This window comes from Phascolarctos cinereus, unplaced genomic scaffold, assembly GCF_003287225.1.
Source record: "Phascolarctos cinereus isolate Bilbo 61053 unplaced genomic scaffold, phaCin_HiC Scaffold_5;HRSCAF=322, whole genome shotgun sequence".
NCBI classification, from domain to species: domain Eukaryota; kingdom Metazoa; phylum Chordata; class Mammalia; order Diprotodontia; family Phascolarctidae; genus Phascolarctos; species Phascolarctos cinereus.
In genome coordinates this window covers 125,492,010-125,511,640 of record NW_027555958.1, presented here as the reverse complement: position 1 = coordinate 125,511,640, position 19,631 = coordinate 125,492,010, and the positions used below count along the sequence as shown (strand labels likewise).

The window sequence follows — 19,631 nt, the reverse complement described above, 5'->3', positions numbered from 1 at the left end:
TTTGAACCCAGGTCTTGTTCACACTTTCATGAAAGAAGTTGTTGTTTATCAGTAAACATATATGAACTAAAATTGATCTAATTAAAGAACCCCCCACCCCCATACCAAGGCATTCTCTCATCTCTCTGTTTGTGATCTTTGTCATTGTTTCCTGGGACCACAGTTCTACTGCTATCTATTTCAAATAAAAATAGAGTTTCAGATTACTGTTTCAGACAATTTTCTGGGAACTGAATCTCATCAAAGGCCACTGGTCTGTTGGTTTCTCTACTAGCAAAAAATTACCCAAAGATCTCTTCTCCTCAAATCAGATAAGTCAATTGGAAGCTCCACAACAGGAGCCTTCTGGGGATGACAGATGATGAAAAAACCTCAAGCCAGTCACTGAAGAGCCTGACTCTGTAAAGGTTGCATCAAGTTCATGTACCAAAAAGTCCAGCACCCACTACCGTGTTTTAGTATGATGTCCTTTCAGGTCGTTTGATTCCATTAGAAGGTCATATTGAAATTGTCATCAAGACTCATTCTCAGTACGTTGAGTAGCCTTAATGAACCAAGATAACTAGCTAGATACATGACTATATAACTAGAAATATTTAGGACCTATCTGCTACTGGTTCATTATAATCCTTGACCTGAGATCAATGAGTTGTTATCAGTGAGAATGATACCACATTGCTGGGTTTTGCTGAAATGAAAAGCCATCCTTCCAGAAGCTCTACTTTACTGGAACAAGAATCCCAAAATGTGAAAACCTTTATTAGAGGATCACAGGATGTTAGAGCTGGAAAGAAACTCTAAGATCATCTAGCCCTGTCCCTTTGAACTCATTTTACAGGTGAGTTGATGTAAAGTGGCTAATGGCATAGTCAAGATAGTGACTCTTGTTACCCACTTCCTAGTCTAGTGTTCTTTCCATCATACCTCCCAGTGCTTGCTAGGTGATTAGGGGAAGTCACAAGAATAGGCCTGAACTCAGTAGTATTTCCATTGCACCCTCAGATATCAGTGTCAGAATAATCATAAATACAAAAGAGGGAAAACCTTCAGTCATTACCTTAGTGAGTTTTATGTTCAGGTTTACAAAACATATGAAGTGTTTTGATTATTGACATTATTTATAGCTGGCTCTAGAAATGGAGTTGGCATCACATTGCTATTCTAGAACTTCCCAGACATACATACATACATACATATACACACATACATACACGTGGGTTTTATACACACATATATACATTGCACATATACATATGCATATATGTATATGTACACACATATTTAAAAACAATGTAAAAATGCTATTTTTTAGGGTTTCTGGAGTAATATAATAGAAAGCATGCTAGACTTAGATTCACAGTACCTAAGTTTGAATCCCAGTCTTTAACTTAATATGTGTCACTTAATTTATATGGGACTTATTCCTCATATATAAAATATGAATGTTAAGCTAGACAAACTTCCAATATAGCTCTAAATTTATGATTCTGTGAAATAATTTTCTTTCACATATCAGATTCATCCATATCATGATTTGTGTATAGGCAGGCTCTAAACATCAGTGGACTGGGAGTCTAAGGCTTGAGTTTAATTAATTTCTGACTTTGCCACTAACTAGCTGGATTATCTTAAATAAGTAGGCTAACTCCCTTGATAATCAGCTGTAAATTCCTTACATACTTTTCAAGGTTGTTGTGAGGATCAGATGTAATAATTTATGTACACAGTGTTTTATAAGCTATGAAAAGTTTCATAAATGTGAGATGGTGCCATCATTATATAACAGCATCATTGGCAGCATGGTGTAGTGGGTAGAAAGCTAGCCTTGGAATCAGAGAAGACTTGCATTCAAGTCCTGCTTGTGACATACATATATGGCCCTGTTTTTCCAGGTAAGTCACCGAACCCCTCGGAACCCTATATAACTCACTTGTCTGCACTGGTCAAGAGAATTTCATTACCAAGATGGAGTTTCCTATACCAACGAAATCATAGTCTGGACATATCATCATCAGTTTGGTGGTCAAGTTACTCTAAAGAGTGATGGATTCTTTCAGTTCTGAGTTTTTTGAATGATGTGAGAGAGTTTCAGGCAGCTTTTGACACAATTGATGCTTCTTCGTGACATAAATTGAATAGCTGAAGTAAGTCTTCACTCAAATGTAATGATTAATAGAAGCAGTATTTTATAATCTCTTTCATTTGATGGTTCTTGCTATTTGAGTAAAGTTTATTGATTTTTTGATTCACTATCTAATTTCATATATTTCATTTCAGCTAAGTCATACATAATTGATAAGTTTCGGTTACCTTGAGCAAAATGATAAAATTCATTGAAGTATTAAACACTCCCCCACTTGAAATAAGTGGTCTTTATTAGGTTCAATGTAAATGTCACCTTCAAATTAACAAATAAAACTTCACTAACATTGTAAGAGGTTCTCTCTCTAGCCTCTTCAGCTGTAAAATTGGTCTTTGAGAGACTCTATGTTTAGGGACAATTTGGCAACTGTAGGTAACTACATAAAAAGTGGAATCTTTCTTAAATTGCCAAATGACATTCTATTCATCTGTACTTTTTTATTTTCCTAGACTTATCTGCTAACTGAAAAATTACTACTGAAGTTGGATAGTGAAACTTATATAGAGTTTAAGCCTTAGTGACTTAAACATGCACTAAGACTTTTGGGACATTCTTTGTTTGGGCACAGTTTTCTGTGAAAGAAATGTATCTCAAAATATGAACATAACCTGAAAATAAAGCTCATACTAATAGAATTTAAGTACATGCTAATATTATTTTGTGTATCTGTACTATACATGTACTATGCTTTAGACAATGTAAATACTGTTCTAATCTTAGACAATTATTGCAAATATTTTCTTATATGTAAATGTGCTTTAGCATCTCCAGAAACCTTATTTCTCCTTAAACCATGCAGCCCCAAGTCTTGACCGTAAATTATGGTTTCAGTAATCGTACCATTTCATTCCATAGTAATGCAATATCTATGTGATTTATGTTGAAAGTTGGTTGAAAATATTGGTGCCCACTTTTCACAAAAATTGGTTTAATAAGTGAAACAGATTTGAATCACTGTGATGAGGCTATCCTATTCTTTATTCTTTCTGATTTATTTTAAAATGGAGAATTCAGAGCCTAAAGAAAGACCTGAGGTTGACATCTTTTCTTCTGGACATTATACCATATCCGAAGCTCAGTATGAGCTGAATATGGAAGTATGGAAATAATGGCTTTCCTCTTAATGTGTCCACTTCATTACCCACTCATTTCTTAACTATTTGTAATTAAATCTCTGTCCCTGGCACTCACCAGAAACTACCTTCTTAAGGTGTGGCCCCCCAGTCACTTATCTCAGTGCGTTTTTTTCTCCATTCTTACTTTCCTTGCTTTTTGTTATATTTGACACTATTGATCACCCTTTCTTTTTTGAAAATCTTATTTGAATGTTCTGTGTTCCGGATTCCCTTCGTATGTCTTGTACACCCCTTTCCTCAGTCTCCTTTGGTGTCTCTTCTTCCTTGTTCTGGCTCAGAAATATGGGCTTTCCCATAAAGTTCTTTTCTGTAGTTCCTTCTCTTTTTTTTTACCTCTATGCTTCCTCCCTCATTTCATTTGTTCCCATGATTTTAACTTATATGTAGATGTCTCTTAAAATGTTTATTTCTAGCCCTAACCTCTCTATTGTTTCAGCCTTACATTTCTAATATCTGTTGAGTGTTATCCTGGGAAACAGAAAAGGGATATGCCATTTGTTGATCTTAGACAAGGTTTGAAAATGTGTTGGCCCTTTGTGTCTCCCAGAGGTATTGATACTTCATTATAATATGTGACTTGACTCTTCACAAAACTGATGATGATGAAGATACTGATGATGATAAAGCTGACATTTATATGGTGTCTTAAGGCTAACAAAACACTCTACAAAAATGGTGTTTTTACAAAACACCATTATCCAGTCTCATCCTCACAATTCTGAGAGATGGGTTCAAGTATCTTTATTTTACAGATGAGAAAACTGAGACTTAAGGAGGTTTAAGTAACTTGCCCAAGGTAACACAGTGTTTAAGGTGGAATTCAAACCTAAATATTCCTGCCTCAAGTACTTCCTGACATCTGGCACTTAAATGTAATGTTCTGCTTTTAAAAATACATGGATTTATAAAAAGTGGCATTAAATAGTTCTTGTATTCCTACCTTTTAAGGATTTTTTTAAAGTAGGCTATAGGGATTCACAGGATATCAAGATAGGTAGTTGAAACTCGGTTATAAAGTGTCCAGAAGAGGAGTTTGTATTTGGTGCTGGGGTAATGTAGAGTCACTGGAGTTTGAGTAGGGGAGTGATGTAATGAGACCTGTCATTTGGGAATACCAATTTTATAGCTTTCTAACTACAAAGGACTAATTGGAAAGGGGAGAGATTTGAGACAGGGTGGTCAATTAGGAGTCTATTGCAATAATCCAAGTGCATGATAACTGTTTAAGCAGAGAAAAGGAGATGTAACTAAGAGAGATGTATAGGTAGAATCAACAAGACTTGGTAATGGGTTAGATATGTCAGACAAATGAGAATGAGGAATTAGGATGACTGATATCACAAAACTGGGTGATTGGAAGGATAGTGGCACTCTTGGAAAAAATTGGTAGTTTAGAAGATGTAGGTTTTGGGGGGAGAATAAGTTCTGGTTTTGACCCTTTGAGTTTGAGATGTCTGTGAGACATCAGGTTCAAAAAGTCTAATAGGCAATTGGTGTTGTAGAACTAAAATCCAAGAAAGAAACTGAGACTAGGTATGTATATCTGGATGTCATCTGCATAGAGATGATAACTGCACATACAGGTGCTGAGGTCACGAAGAAAGACACTGTCGGGCAGAAATGTCAAACGTGTAGCCATTTGACCACATGTGACCTACAACACTCCCAAGTGCAGCCCAAACCAGATTAAAATGTAATGGGGAAATATTTAACAAAATGAATAAAAATCCAATAAATCATAGATAATGTTAATATGTATTCTAATTCAACATGTGGCCCATAAGGATCCTTCTGTATAATTTAATAGCCTCTGTTTCTATTGGAATTTGAAACCCCTACTGTAGATGGAGAGAAAAGCCTAGTAGTCCAAGTGAGAGATGATAAGGGCCTAGACTGAGGTAGTGATGACTATATAAACAGAGAGAACAGTTGTGGGTGATAGGGTAGAGATAGAAATAATAAGACTTTGTGAATAATTCCATTTTTTGGTGTTTCCCCCCTCGCTGAAACATCCCCCAGTTTTCTCAAGACCACATTGCTTCTAGCGTGGTTTTCCCTCTCTTATGTATTTGGTTTGCTATATCTGCTTTTCCGAATTTTATTTTCTTAAATGACATTTCCATTTCCTTATATAACACATGAAGTACCAAGGTGCTGAGTCCAAACTGAGTGAAAACAAATTGTTAGATAAATGATGACAAATCTATTTCATTTATTTGTTGGATTTGTTAGTGAAAAGATATTTATGCCTGATTTTTTTTAACTGGACTTGTTATTTTATTCAGGTAGGGAGCTTCCTGTGAGGGATGTCCTCTACCAAAGTAGCCCTGTTTCTTCTCTGTGAAGTAGTTTTAGGGAGTGGTCTGTAGGTATTGAGAAGTTAAGTGGTTTGTTTAGGGTCACTCAGCCAGTAAATGTCAGAGATGGAACTTAAGCCCAGGTCTTCTTGACTTCCCAGGTCAGCTCTTTATTCGTTATGCCACATTATCTCTCATCCATTTAGCTTGACTTCTAAAAATATAAAAATCATAGGAATTGAATTCTGGCCTTTTTAGTATTTAAACTTAGCCAAATGGAAACATAATATAACCAAGTAAAATACAAGTAAACCTAAATCCCAATATTTCTCTCTCATGCTCAACAGCCTGGAATTTCTTGGTATTAATAAAGAGTCTGGTGAACATTGGAATGGGTAGTAAGGGGCAAGGGAAAGCCGGGGCACCTCTAAGGGGAGGAGTTAATGGGCTGTAGAAGCACATACCCAGATTGATCCAAACTCCCACAGCCCATCTCTGTACCGATGCTGTGCCTTTCTTTAACTCTTATCATCTGGAGATCCCGTGAGCTCAAGAAAATATTGTGACTGCTTACAAATCTTAGTTTCCTCATTAGCAGCTGTTAGGCTGCTTCTAAATGTTTTTTTTAAAAAACTTCAACTCATTCAAGGACGATTCAGATCAACACATATAGGCATTTAGTAATGAACCAGTTGTTCTCCTCTTGAGCTCTGGAGGGTGCTACAGTGCCATATTGAAGAGGGAAAAGTAGCCCCATGCAAACTCTCTTCCCAGATTATTTTGTGGCTATGGCTGCAGACTCAGCTGACTTCCACCTAGAGACAAACTTGTCATTTTGTAACTCAGCAACATCTGTGAATACAGAAAATGTGCAGTTGGAAAATCCCCATGCGACATCCCAGGGAGATCAGTAAACCCATCCTTCAGAGTGCTATCTTTTTGTTCAGCCTGTTTCTAGACACATACTGTTTTGGGACTATGGGATCCAAATAGTTGAGTAGTTGCTGTAGTGCCAGAGTATAGAGAGAGCTATTTTCCCTCATGTTGTGTAGTATTTCAGAAGTGCCAAAAATGCCCTGCATAAACTTTCTAACAGCTTACTCTCCCAGTCTAAGACAGTGAAAATAAGATGATTTGGAGGAAAACTGAATTTGAGAGTTTTTCCTTATATTTCAATAAAATTTTTTTGTTCAGTCATTTTTCAGTCGTGTCCAACTCTTCACGAGTTTGAGGTTTTCTTAGCAAAGATACTAGAGTGGATTGCAGTTTTCTTGTCCAGGTTATTTTACAGATGAGGAAACTGAGGCAAACAGGGTTAAGTGACTTGTCCAATGGGGTTACATGTCTATTAAGTGTCTGAATCTGGATTTGAACTCAGAAAGATGAGTCTTCCAGACTCTAGGCCTGGCACTCTATCCACTGAGCCACTTAGCTGCCCTTTGAATAAAATACATTCAAATTATCTTCAAAAATCTTATGGTAATAGTCTTAACTAAAATATTTAAGATTATGTATATTTCCCTAGAAGAAAAATTATTGCAGGATGCTAATATGCACATTTAAAAAAAAAAAACTTAAGTATCTGGCCACTACAATTGAAGGTTAATATTCTATCATTAACATACAACACTAGATTTCAACTTGATATATGTTAGTGTTTATGAGAGTTTTAGGAATGTGAAAATCTGCATGTTTTCCCACGCCCAAGATTCAGTAGTAATGATAAATGCTTCTGTTGTACAACTTTTAAGCAGGCAGGATTCACTGCCCCACCCCCCACCCTCATATGTACATGTTTATAAATATATCTATATTTTTGTTTTTCATCTTGAAGTAGCAATAGGAAGTTGTAAAATATTCATTATGTCAAGAATATTTTATATATGTGTGTATTCATAATATGTGTATAATGTATACATATGTGTGTGTGTGGGTGTGTATCTATGTATGATCTGGCTGCCTGATGAAATGACTAAATAATGTGATTTTGTTTTGCTGTTTCAAGGGAGTGAAAAAAATAGACCCTGAACTCTATGAAAAATTTGTAGACCACAAATTTGGAGAAGAATCATTGTACCGAATAGACCTTTGTTCCATGCTGAAGGAAAAGCAAAGCAATGGCTACTACCACTGTGAGTCTTCCATTGTGATTGGTGAGTTCAGTTTTTTTTTCTTTTTTCTTCTCAGATTTTGTGGTTGGTATCAGTAATTAGGGGTAAAAATTTAGAACTTGTGACAACAATACATGAACATTTATAAGAGTTTCTATGCAGTATTCATTTTTATGGATCAAGATTTTAGGGCCTATGGTTTTCAACCAAAAGCAAGCATAACATTATGAGTCAAAATTAATAAGTATTAAATTTGTCTCTTTTAATGAAAGAATATTATACAAGTTTTTCCTAGAGAAGTCTCTCCCAACAGTGCCTTCTATGCCACACATTTTAATGTTTTATTTTGAAAAGAGGCAGTGAAGAACATGTTTTTGATGTATTTAATAGAAATAGCATTGTCCAAATCAGAATTTCACTGTGAGAGAAAAAAATAAAAGTTTCTTGCAAAGATTGAAAACTGTTTCTCTGTTTGCCCCTAAAATGTTCTCTTCAGGAAAAGTACGTCCTTGAACAAATTGCTCCAAGAATTTATCAGTCTAAGAAATGGTATTTGTAGAAAGAGACTCAACAGTCTTGTGCTTTCTGTGGAAAATGCTTGTATTAAAGAGAGTTATTTCCTACATCTTAAAGCATGAATAACATTAAAAGGAGCAAATCTACTGAAATTTAACTTCTGTCTTTAATTCCAAGATGCAGACTATTTTTTTAAAATGAGAACTTACTTGTTAATTTTCATTAAAGTGGTATGAAGATATTCAAAGAAGATTCACATTTACCTGAGAACTCTAAAATGTTCAAGCTAAGATAAGTCTTCTTCAGAAAAGACAGCTTGAAGGAAATCTACAAAACTATTTATCCTGAAAGTTTTAGAAGTCTGAAGTTTATTAAAGAGTTTCAAAAATATCCAAGAAATAACACTTTGTTTCCAGATTTGCCATAGCAAATATACTTGAGAACCACCATATCTTTCTTCCCATAGCATGGATATCATAAACCAGAGAGTCTATAAGTAATATAAATTTTCTGCTCTGAGACATTCCATAGTGAGAACCAGAGTCAGAGGCCTTAAATTAAAATCTTACATCTATCAGTTACTATGTAATGTTGGGCAAGGCCTCAGGGCCTTAGTCTTCAACTGTAAAACAGGGGGATTGGATGAGATGACCTTGAAGTTCCCTTCCATTTCTAAATGTTTAATCTACAATTTCATCTTTAAGAGGATTCTCATATTTTCATAATATCTTTTGGATGCCCATTTTATTGCTAAGTTTTGGCAAAGGAGAAGAGGGCAAAGATCTTAGTCACTGCAAGTTCATCCTAGAGGCAAAAAACCACCACCCTTGGTAATGGCATTTTGCTATAAGACCTCAGATACAAGTAATAGTTTATAAATACCCATTAAGCTATTTGAGTCTACTGTGCAGTTTAAACTACCATTTAATTTTGAATTAAGTGACAGTGTCTGCTTTTGGTAGGGCATACTTTCTCATGAGAAAGTGCCCTTCATATATCCTAGGCAAAGTGAATTTGCTTTTATTGCTTTGCCAACTTAGATTGGTTGTAATCAAATTCAGCCTATATTTCTTGGAGTTTGAACTACACTGAAACTTCCACTGAGACTTTTAAGACCTTATATTCAGGCCTTCTCATTAGGTAAAGAGAAATCAATTGTTATTTTGGATCAAGCTCTAGAATGTTCTCTCCTTCATTGGAATGGATGTGTGTTATCATGTCAGATGAGATGAGGGCACTGAACTGGAGCTCAGGAAACAAAGCCAATATGAAATTTGCAAAATGGAGCTGGTGATGGTGATGAGGGCAGAAATGGAGTTAGAAGCCAGATAAGCAAAAAGAAACTAATTGGACACAGATACCAGTTGACACACCAAGGTAGGAATTCTCAACTCCATGAAGAGAGGCCACTGGAGCTGAAAGAAGACTCGGTGAACAGAGAGCTTACACCAGCAGCAAGATGAAGAAATTAAATCACCATACTCATCCTGATGAGAACTAGTCCTGAGCAAGCCTGTCCTAAAGGCCTATTACTGGTGAAAATTGAAAACAGCTACAGATTATTAGAGATGGAAAAAGAAGCATACAGTTCTCTGGTGGGAGCATTTCCCTGACTGTTGATCTTCTGATATTTTTTGACATCGTGTACATTCCCAAGATTACATAGAATGACGGACAGCATAAGTCCTAACTGGTCTAGTGACTGAATTGTCTTAAATAGTTTAGTAGGAAATTGTTTATATCATCATTAGGACCATAAGAGATATTGGTATGTACATGAGTGTCTTTTGGTAAGACAGAGACATTGTCCTATAGGTGGTACATGGGATGTATATCTTAGAGTGATTTAGAGATATTGTTGTCTCTTAGTAAGTGAAAACATCAGGCACATATTATTATCTGTATTGATGACAACAACAGCGATTACAAATGGAGGAATATTTCTAATTGAAATTCACTTCATAATGGTGGCATTTGTTTCCAAATAACATGGGTAAATATTGACTTAGAAACTATCTTGTTCCACTCAGTTCCTTTTCTGAAGTTATCTGTCCTAAGCCATCATATGTGCTGTTTTTGCTCCCACTTTGGCTGCTACAGAACATAATTATTTAGGACTACTATGTATGAGGCATTGTGCTTAGTTCTACCCATGGCTTCTATGAAGACTTCCATCAGCAACTAATTAAGCCTTTCAGAAAAGCATTTTCTCCTGGGGTTATCCTCTATGGCTAGACCAGCTTAAAAGTCACTTATACCATACTATAACTATCTTACCGGCTTCCTAGTCTTCAGAAAGTCATATCTTTGACTGTGAATTTGATGTGTAAGAAAGTGTTGGCAGAAATAAGTGCTCTTCTAAGGTTTATCTTTTAGTTACTATTTGAGAAGACAACCTAAAGTAATCACTCTGTACCTATTTATTTAGTCCAAAAACAGAAAAAAAAGGAAAACATTAGTAATTAAAAATGCCACCTATGGCATTTTTATAAAAGGATTGAAAGAAAATACACACATTCACTTCCTCAAGATGTTCCTTTCCTCCCAATTGAGAACACAATAAAAACAAAACTCATTAAAAACTTAAAAAATAAATTAAAATGTTCATATTGGCTATGTCCAAAAAAAATCTCATTCTTCCTTTAAGTCCTTTGCCTTCTTTTCATAAGGTGGTTAACATATTTTATCATTAGTCTTCTGGAACTGCTTATTATGCTGATAAGAAATCAGCACATTAGTATTCTTTTGTAATTATGTACTTGCTCATCCATTGCCCAACTTACGGGCATCCCCTCATTCCCATTTTTTGCCACCTTAAAGACCTATAAATTATTTTTGTCCATCCTTAGTTTGTTTTGCTTAGGACTGTTCCCTTTCTTAATCTTCTCTTCCTCAAATTCTCCCTCCCACTTCTTCTCTTTCCCTTCTATTTTGCTGTTGAGTGAAATGTATTTCTTCAAATGAAAGTGTGTTCAAGTGTCAGCCAATATCCTCCTTATGTGTATGGATGTCTACTTGCATACCCTGTTTATGTGAGATAATTTTCCCTAACCTTCCTTTCCTTTCCTGCCACCTTCTGTGTATTCCTCTTCCCTTCTCCATTATTTTCTTAAGCTCATCGAGTCCTAACAGAACTATTCCCAGGCCTTGTCTAATTGTATTTCTTGTGTGACCTGTAATGATGAAAGAATTCTGAAGGCACGTAATGTGTCATCTCCTCATATCTGAATATAAGCAGTTTATTCTTGATTGGTACTTTATTGTTGTTTGTTCATATTTACTTTTTTGTATTTCTCTTCACTCTTGTGTTTGAGTTTCAAAGTAAAGCCATATCCTTGCCTTCTGGAATTTTATATTCTAATTTATCCTTTATAGTGGTGGCTGCCAAATCATGTGTGATCCTGACTGTGTGTGGCTCCTCAGTACTTGAATTCTTTCTTTCTGTGTGCTTGCAGTATTTTTTCTTTGTTCCAGAAACTTGATTTTGGGGTGACATTCCTGGGAGTTTCATTTTGGGATTTCCTTCATCAAATGACCAATAGATTCTTTCTATTTTTACTTTGCCTTCTGGTTCTAAACAATCTGGTCAGTTTTCTTTTAAGGTTTCTTCAAAGAGGATGTCTAGGCTCTTTTTTTGGGGTCATGGATTTCAGAAAGTCCAATAATTCTTAAATATTTTCTTTTCCTTCTGTTTTTCAGTTTAATTCTTTTTTCCTTACGTTTTTTTCTGTTTTTAAAGTTCTCTTTGTTTTAATATTTCTTCTTATCATAGTCATTGGCTTCTATTTGGTGTATCCTAGTTTTCAAGGAGTTACTTCCTTGAGCAAGATTTTATATCTTTTATCAAGCTGTTAAATCTCTTTGATGGCCCAGAGGAGAAAGTAAGGCTAGTGACTTTGCACAGACCTCCCTCACTTAAATCCAGTTCATTTGTAAGTCATGGCATCACCTCCCTGATGTTATGGTCCTCTTAAAGAATGAAGGACAAACAACAACACAATTCCTTTTCCAATTCTTTGTTCCAGTTTTTTCTTAATGTGCTCCTTTAAGAATTCTAGGTGACTTTAGGTGACTTTTTTGCCCAGGCTCTTAAGACATGCTTGTAGTGTTTTGGAGTAATTTGCTTATGGGTTTGTGTCTGGAGCTTCCCTGCCACCATATTGGCATTTTAGAGTAGTACTCTTTTTCTGTTTGCTCATTCTTTCAGCTTACTTCTGACTTCATACTTGATGTTAGAGCTGCGCTCTGTGGTACTTCTGGAGGGAAGGTCTAGGCTGGTCCTGTTGCTGATTTTTGGGGATGTTAGGGTGTTGTGTTATTCCAAGATCTCAGGGACAATCTGGAGACCTGAAAGCTTTCAGTACTTCGATTGTAGTCTAATCAAGGGCAAAACCTGATTGCTGCCTCTCCTGGTCTAAATTCTACAAGTTTTTGACCTGGGTTTGGATTTGAACAAGAGTAAACTGCTGCTGGATTCACCTCCCTTTGGCCAATGGAAAGCTCTGTTGGATTCCTCTTTAGTCTTAGATTCCTGCCCTAGGTATTTTCCTGCAGGCTGGGTTAGATCTTAGGATAAAGTTTATAGCCTCCCAGGGATACTACTTTGAAGGAGAACACTCCTTTCTTTCATTCACTCAAAAATATTTATTGAACATTGACCATATAATAGCTAGGCCTTGGAGATACAAAGGTAAAACAAAGCAGTCCTAGCTTTCCAGGAGATTAAATGGGGGAGGAGAATGGAGGGGAATAAACATGCAGTTAAGTAAATAAAAAATACACAGTATTTTGGAGTGGAAGGGCACTAGCATTAGGGGATAGATTTCATGTAGAAAGTGGCACTTTACCTTAGCATAAAGATAGAAATTTTACAAGATGGAAGTGAGAGGAACTGCTTCCCCGTCTTGGGGAAACAATGGTCTGTAGCAAAGGCACAAAGATGGGAGATGGAGGGTCCCAAATGGAGAACAACAACTTGGCCAATTTGGCTGGCATGAATGTGTAAAAGATAGTAATATGCAGTCAGCCTGGAAAGGTATGTTGGAGCCACATTTGAAGGGTTTTAAATGCCAAATAGAAAAATGTGTCTTTTATCTTAAAGGCAAGAGGGAGTCTCTGGAGCTTTGTGGGCAGAAGAGTAACATGGTGAGTCCTTTACTTGAGGAATATCACTTTGACAGCTATGTGGAGGATGAATGGGAAAGGAGAAGACTGGAGACAGGGAGATTAATTAGAAGACTCTGCACCAGTCCAGGGAAGAAATTATATGGGCCTGAAGAAAGGTGGTAGCAATGTGAGTGGAAAGAGGAAGGTAGATACAAAAGATATTGTGGATGTAGAATTTAAAAGACTTGGCAACTGATTGGATATAAGAGGTTGAGGGAGAAGGAACTACCAAGGATGACTTTGAGGTTGTAGATGTAGGTGACTAGAAAGATATCGATGTTTTCAGTAGAAGTAGGGAAGTTAAGAGTAAATAAGAGTTTGAGGGAAAATGAATGCAGTTGTGGATATTTAAATTTGAGATGCTTAAAGATATCATATTGAAAATGCTCAGTTCAACGGTGGTATTGAGGACTGGAGCTCAGGAGACATGGTATGGTTAGAAAGATCTAGGAGTCATCTGCAAAGATAATAGTTAAACCAATAGGAGCTGATGAAATCACTGAAATAAGAGTGTGCTATTTTCTGCCTTTCTTTGTATTCCTGGCACTTTTTCAATGCCTGGCACATAGTAGGCACTTAATAAATGTTTATCGACTGCCTGGAATTGGGCCCAGGATAAATCTCTGGGGTATGGGGCTAGGATTTGGTTAATGATTCAGCCAAGGAATTTTGAGTAGTAATAGACAAGTAGAAGGAGAACTAGTAGAGAGTAGCATCATGACAATCCAGGGAAAAGAGGATGTCCAGGAGGAAGGTGATAGTCAGCAGTTTCAGATACTGCTGGGAGGTCCCAAAGGATGAAGACTGAGAAAAGGCCATCAAATTTTCCAAGTAAGAGATCTTTTGTAACCTTGGAGAAAGTAGTTTCAGTTGAATGATGAGGCTGGAAACCTGATAGAAATTGGTTGAGAAATGAGTAAGAGAAGAATAAGCAATGAGTATAGATAACTTTTCCTGGAAATTTGACAGTGAAAGAGAGAAGAGACATGAGTGATAGCTTGAGAGGTTGAAAGGATCAAGTTAAGGGTTTTTAAGGATGGTGGGCAATTATGCTTGTTTATGGAGAGCAGAGGCAGCAGTAGATAGGGAGTAATTGAAAATGAGAGGAAGGAGGGGAATAATTGTGGTGTCAGTCTGCTGGAGGAAATGGGGAGGGGAAAGGGATCAGTGGCACAAATGGAGGGGCTGACCTCAACAAGGAGAAGGGCCATCTCTTCATCTGAGACCATAGCAAAAAAGAAGATCGGAATGATGTCAAAGGATTTTAAGTCACAGAATACTAGAGAAGAGGAGCTTGCTGTGAATAGTCTTTATTTCCTTGCTAAAGTATAAGGTAAGGTCTCCTCTAGGGGAAAGATGTGCGCTGTAGGTTTGAGGAGAAAAAAACAATTTGGAGCAACCACTGGGTTGAAAAGTGTAGGTCAGAGGAATTGAAGAGAACTTCTTGGGAGCAGGGACTCTCTTTTGCCTTTCTTTGTATCCCTAGTTCTTAGCTCAATACCTGGCACATAGTAAGCTCTAGATAAATGTTTATTGACTGACTGGAAGATATTGATTAATTGGAAGATCATGGTATTTGAGGGGACACCAACATGTGTATTGATACTTCTAAGTATAAAGGTATAATAGGTAACTGTCACCAGGATCTGGATAGGATGATACATTGGGATAGAGCCAATCTTAAAAGAGAGGCTGTTGAGGGAGGGGTCTCTGTGCTAATAGCAGTGAAGATCAAGGTGTTTGCCTACTCTTTTTCTTGGTTCATTGTTCAGTGTTGGAAAGAGTTCAGTTACTTCTGGAGGGAGCCAGGTTTACATGAGTGCCAGCAGAAGAGTACAGGAGGAAAAAATCTGGGATATAGTGTTTGCTATGTTTATTTGTAAAAAAACAAGTCTGCAACTGGGTGGTGCTGCGATAGAGTGCTGAACCTGGAGTCAGGAAGACCTGAGTTTAAATCTAGCCTCACACTAAATTTATTAGCAGTGTGACCTTGGGCAAGTCCTTTAATCTCTATTTGCCTCAGTTTTTCTCAACTGTAAAATGGGGATAATAGCATCTACCTCATAGTGTTGCTATAAGAATAAACTGAGATAATATTTGTAAAAGTACTTAATATGGTGCCTGGCACATAGTAGACACCTAATAAATATTGATTGATTGATTCACACATTGGATATGCACTACATTCAGACTAATTTCTACCAATCTTCTTGATCATTGACATTGAAATTAAAATATTACTGATTCTGAGAATTAGTAAATTTAAGGGTTAGAAGGTACCTCAGACACCATCTAGTCCATACTACTGCTCGGTGCTCAGTAATGTTAACAAATGACCCCCCCCGGCCCATAAAGAGACCTGAAATGAAACGAGTCCTGTCACCAGTTAAAAGCATTTATTGTTGGAGAAAAAGACTTGTAGAGGAGAGAAGATCCTACAAGGGAGCAGGGAGGGAGAGTTCTCATCTGCTCAATGAGAAGTGGAAAAAGGGTGAGATAGTATAGATTCTGGAGCAGGGGTGGGGAACCTGTGGCCTCGAGGCCACATGTGGCCTGCTAGATTCTTGGATACAGCCTTTTGAGTCCAAGCTTTACAGAACAAATTCTTTTGTTAAGGAGATTTGTTCTGTGAAGTTTGGATTCAGTCAGAGGGCTGCACTTGAGAATCTAGAGGGCCACATGTGGCCTTGAGGCTGCAGGTTCCTTACCCCTGCCATATACAAGCTTTTGGGTGTGGAGCCAGGGTTATGGGAGAGGACATCTGCAGACCCAGTAAGCCAGCAACAGGATGTCTAGAAAGTCCTGAGCAAGGTCTTGAGTCTGTAGATTCTGCTCAAGGTTGCCCTTCAGCTGATAAAGGGTGATCCTGTGGTTTCCGGCAGCTTACAGGCATCTCCAAATTTGTCCAGAGTTCACTCGCAAAAGATCACTGCTATGTCAAGTAGCTCTGGGCTTCAGAAGCCTTCTAATTCGCTGGTTGTTGTGTAACTCCGTTGTCCTGTTCCTCTGTGAAGAAGGGAAGTTCTAACATATAGGATAGTCTTTTCAGAGTCCATGTTAACAGTAAGAATTCCTTCTGTAACATCCTCAGTTACTTTTTATGCTTCAGGACCTCCAACAGGGACAAGGAGCCTACTACTTTTTTATTTTAATTTTTTTAACATTTTTATTTAAAGTTTTAAGTTCTAAATTCTATCCTTCCTTTTCTTCCTCCTCTTCCCCCTCCCCGAGATGGTAAGCAATCAGATATGGGTTATACTTGTGCAATTATGTAAAACATTTCCATATTCATTTTGTGCAAGAAGGCCCAAATAAAAGGAAAAAATTAAGAAAAAAAGAAAAATAGCATGCTTCAGTTTGTATTCAATCAATATCACTTATTTGTCTGGAGGCAGATAGTATACTTCCATCATTAGTCCCTTGGGATTTTCTTGGATCGTTGTATTACTGAGAATAGCTTAGATATTCACATATCAAATGATGTTACTGTTACAAGCTCACTACCTTCTGAGGTAGCCTGTTTCATTTTAGGAAAGTTCTAATTACCAAGTTTTTTCCTACATTGAATCAAAATCTGGTCCTCTGTAACTTTTCTGCCTATTACTTTTAGTTCTACCCCTTGGGTCAAGGAGAATACAGTTAAAGTCTTTGTACATGACATGAAGTCAGATATCATGTGCCCTTTGTCTTTTCTTTTCCAGTCTAAACATCCTCTGTTCTTTTCTTTCATCCTTATGTGATACATAAGTATGTGATACATACTTGTGTCCTCTCACCATCCTGACTATCCTCTTCTGGGTTTAATTTGGCTATGTATTTCTTAACATGTGTTGTCCAGAACTGAGCACATGTGGCCTGACTGGGGCAGAATATAGCAGAACTCTCATCTACCTCATTCTAGATCAACACTCTTACTCTTAATGTAGCCTAGGAGAGCATTCGCTTTTTTTTTTTGCTGCCATTACTCATGTTTACCTCAAATTGAACTTGCAATCCAATAAAACACAGCAGTCTTTTTCACAGAAATTGTTATCTATCCATTTGTTTCCCTAGTTCTGTCTATGTGAAGTTATTTTTGAATCCAGGTGGAACTCTACATCTATCCCTTTAAAATTTCATCTTATTGCATTTTGTCCATAAATTTAATCTGTGAAGATCTTTCTGCATCTTAGATTCATTATCTAATAAATTAACCACCCCTGTAAGCATCACACTTTCTTCAGATTTGATAAGAATGACAATCTAGTCATTTATTTAAAATAGTGAATAGCAGAGCTTCAAAAACAAATCACTGGGGAACTTAACTAGAAACCATCCTCCAACTTGACATTGACTTATTAATGGCCACTGTTTGGGTTTTGTCATTTTGTCAGTTCTGTATTTGCCTGACTACACTGGTTATCATTTAGTTTGTCTTTCCATCTTATCCACAGATATGGCATGAGAAACTTTTGTCAGTAGCTTTGCAGATATCTACATATCTTATTCTACAGCTTTTTTTCTGATCTACCAGTATAGATACTTTGATGGATCTATGAGCTTATCAACATGAATATTCCCTTCACACCTTGTATATTGTAGCCCATCCATGTCTTCTCATTCTGGTGGTACTCATGTTCATGTTCTCCTGGAAAGTCTCTGTAAGGGTGTCCTAACAAAGGAGATACCCTGTAAGGTTTTCCATTGGCACATTAAAGGCTTTTTTCTACAACTCTTATGTGTGGACACCAGCGGAACTCCTGGGCTGTCCACTGGCTATTTCTTTCTTTTGCTGTGTCACTATGTCATCTCTTTCTGGTCATACACCTCTCTTGACAGGTTTAATGCTGCTTCTTCTCCTCAGTTCTTCATTGTTTATATGCTGAAGCCTACTCACACTCACTGTGTCCTTTTCAGCTGCCCTCTGGATGATCTTTAACTTTAACTCTTTGGAGCTAGGCACTCTATGACTTGAAGCCATACAGATTCACCAAGCTACAATATATGTCCTTCTTAAAGAAAGTATTTTCTTCTTGTGTTCATAATTTTTTGTTTATGATTCCTATTCTTCCTGGGCTGATTTTCTCCTTTTAGAATTTTAGTCTTTGGGGTCTTCTCTATTCTTCCTTTGAAAATTAATAGTTTCATCAATTATGGTGTCTTTTCATTTTATCCTTCTGTTTGTTATTTGACCTTCTCTAATCAGTTATTGATCTGACTGAACACAAACAACTGCTTCTGAAATTATTTTGATATCTGTAACCAGCCACTTTTATTTTCTGTTGGGATACATTGAATTCCATTTTTTTATGGTGTGATTAGGTCATTAGTAACGTCTTGAAAAGTGCTCAGAATCATAGAACCTTAGATTTTGATGGATCTTTTAAAGTAATGTAATCCCATTTCCTGTGCAAATGCTGGAATCCCTTCTATAACTTCCTTGATGGATTCAGTGGACAGTCATCGCTCCTTGTCTTGAACAGTTCAAAAACTAAGGAATCCACTACCTAACAAGGAAAGTGATTCTTTTTAAAGATAGCTTTTATTGTTAGAAAGATTTTTCAAATATTACTATTTCAGTAGAGGGCTAGGGATAGGAACCAAATTACCATGGGCTAAGCAGTGGATGGTTGGTGGGGAAATGAAGGAAAAAAGGGTATAGACCACATGCTAGAAGTTTGTCAAAATAGAATAGAAAGCAAAAATTGGGATAGTAGCTTGAAGAATTAGCAATGTCAAATGAGGGTGTTTTTAAGTTACAAAAAAAGTAGAAGAGATTGTTTCAAGAGAAAAGGAGGGAAAGAAAGAAGTATAATTTGAGGGTACAAGTTCCCAGAAGTCAGGGGTGATAACAATTATGAATACAAGTAGAGGAGTTAGCTTTAGAGAGGAAAGATATTTTATTGGAGTCAATAAAGAGTAAGAAGATGGGCATAGGAACAGATACTTGAGATGAAGAGAAGAGTAGGGTGAAGACAAGAATGAATCAAATTCTGAAGTCCTGAAGGATGTTGAAAATGGATGTGTAAGGTGATAAGAATTTGGGAAAGATAAAATAAATGGAATTCAAAGGAAAAGAAGGGAGATATCAGATCAGTTGTCTGAATGTGGCGCTGGAGAGTACAGCAATGATGAGGACATTTCCTCTTCTATTTAGTCTAAGGGAGTAGAGAAAGATGAGGCTTCTGTGGAAAGATACCCTTTGAATATATTTGGTTGTGGTAATTTCTTAAAGAATTTGAATGTTTGTCACCTGGGAAAGGGAATAATAGATTAGTTTTGT

The 19,631-nt window shown here is 36.8% G+C and overlaps 1 protein-coding gene across 2 annotated transcripts in view; it reads left to right on the top strand.

Moving 5' to 3' along the window:
• The window catches only part of AKAP7 (A-kinase anchoring protein 7), a 152,713-nt gene that overhangs the window by 83,741 nt on the left and 49,341 nt on the right, over window positions 1-19,631 (top strand). For both annotated transcript variants that reach the window (XM_078155132.1, XM_078155133.1), the window contains exon 6: window positions 7,582-7,729. In XM_078155132.1, the coding sequence (XP_078011258.1) occupies window positions 7,582-7,729 (148 nt within the window). The remainder of the gene's footprint in view (window positions 1-7,581; window positions 7,730-19,631) is intronic.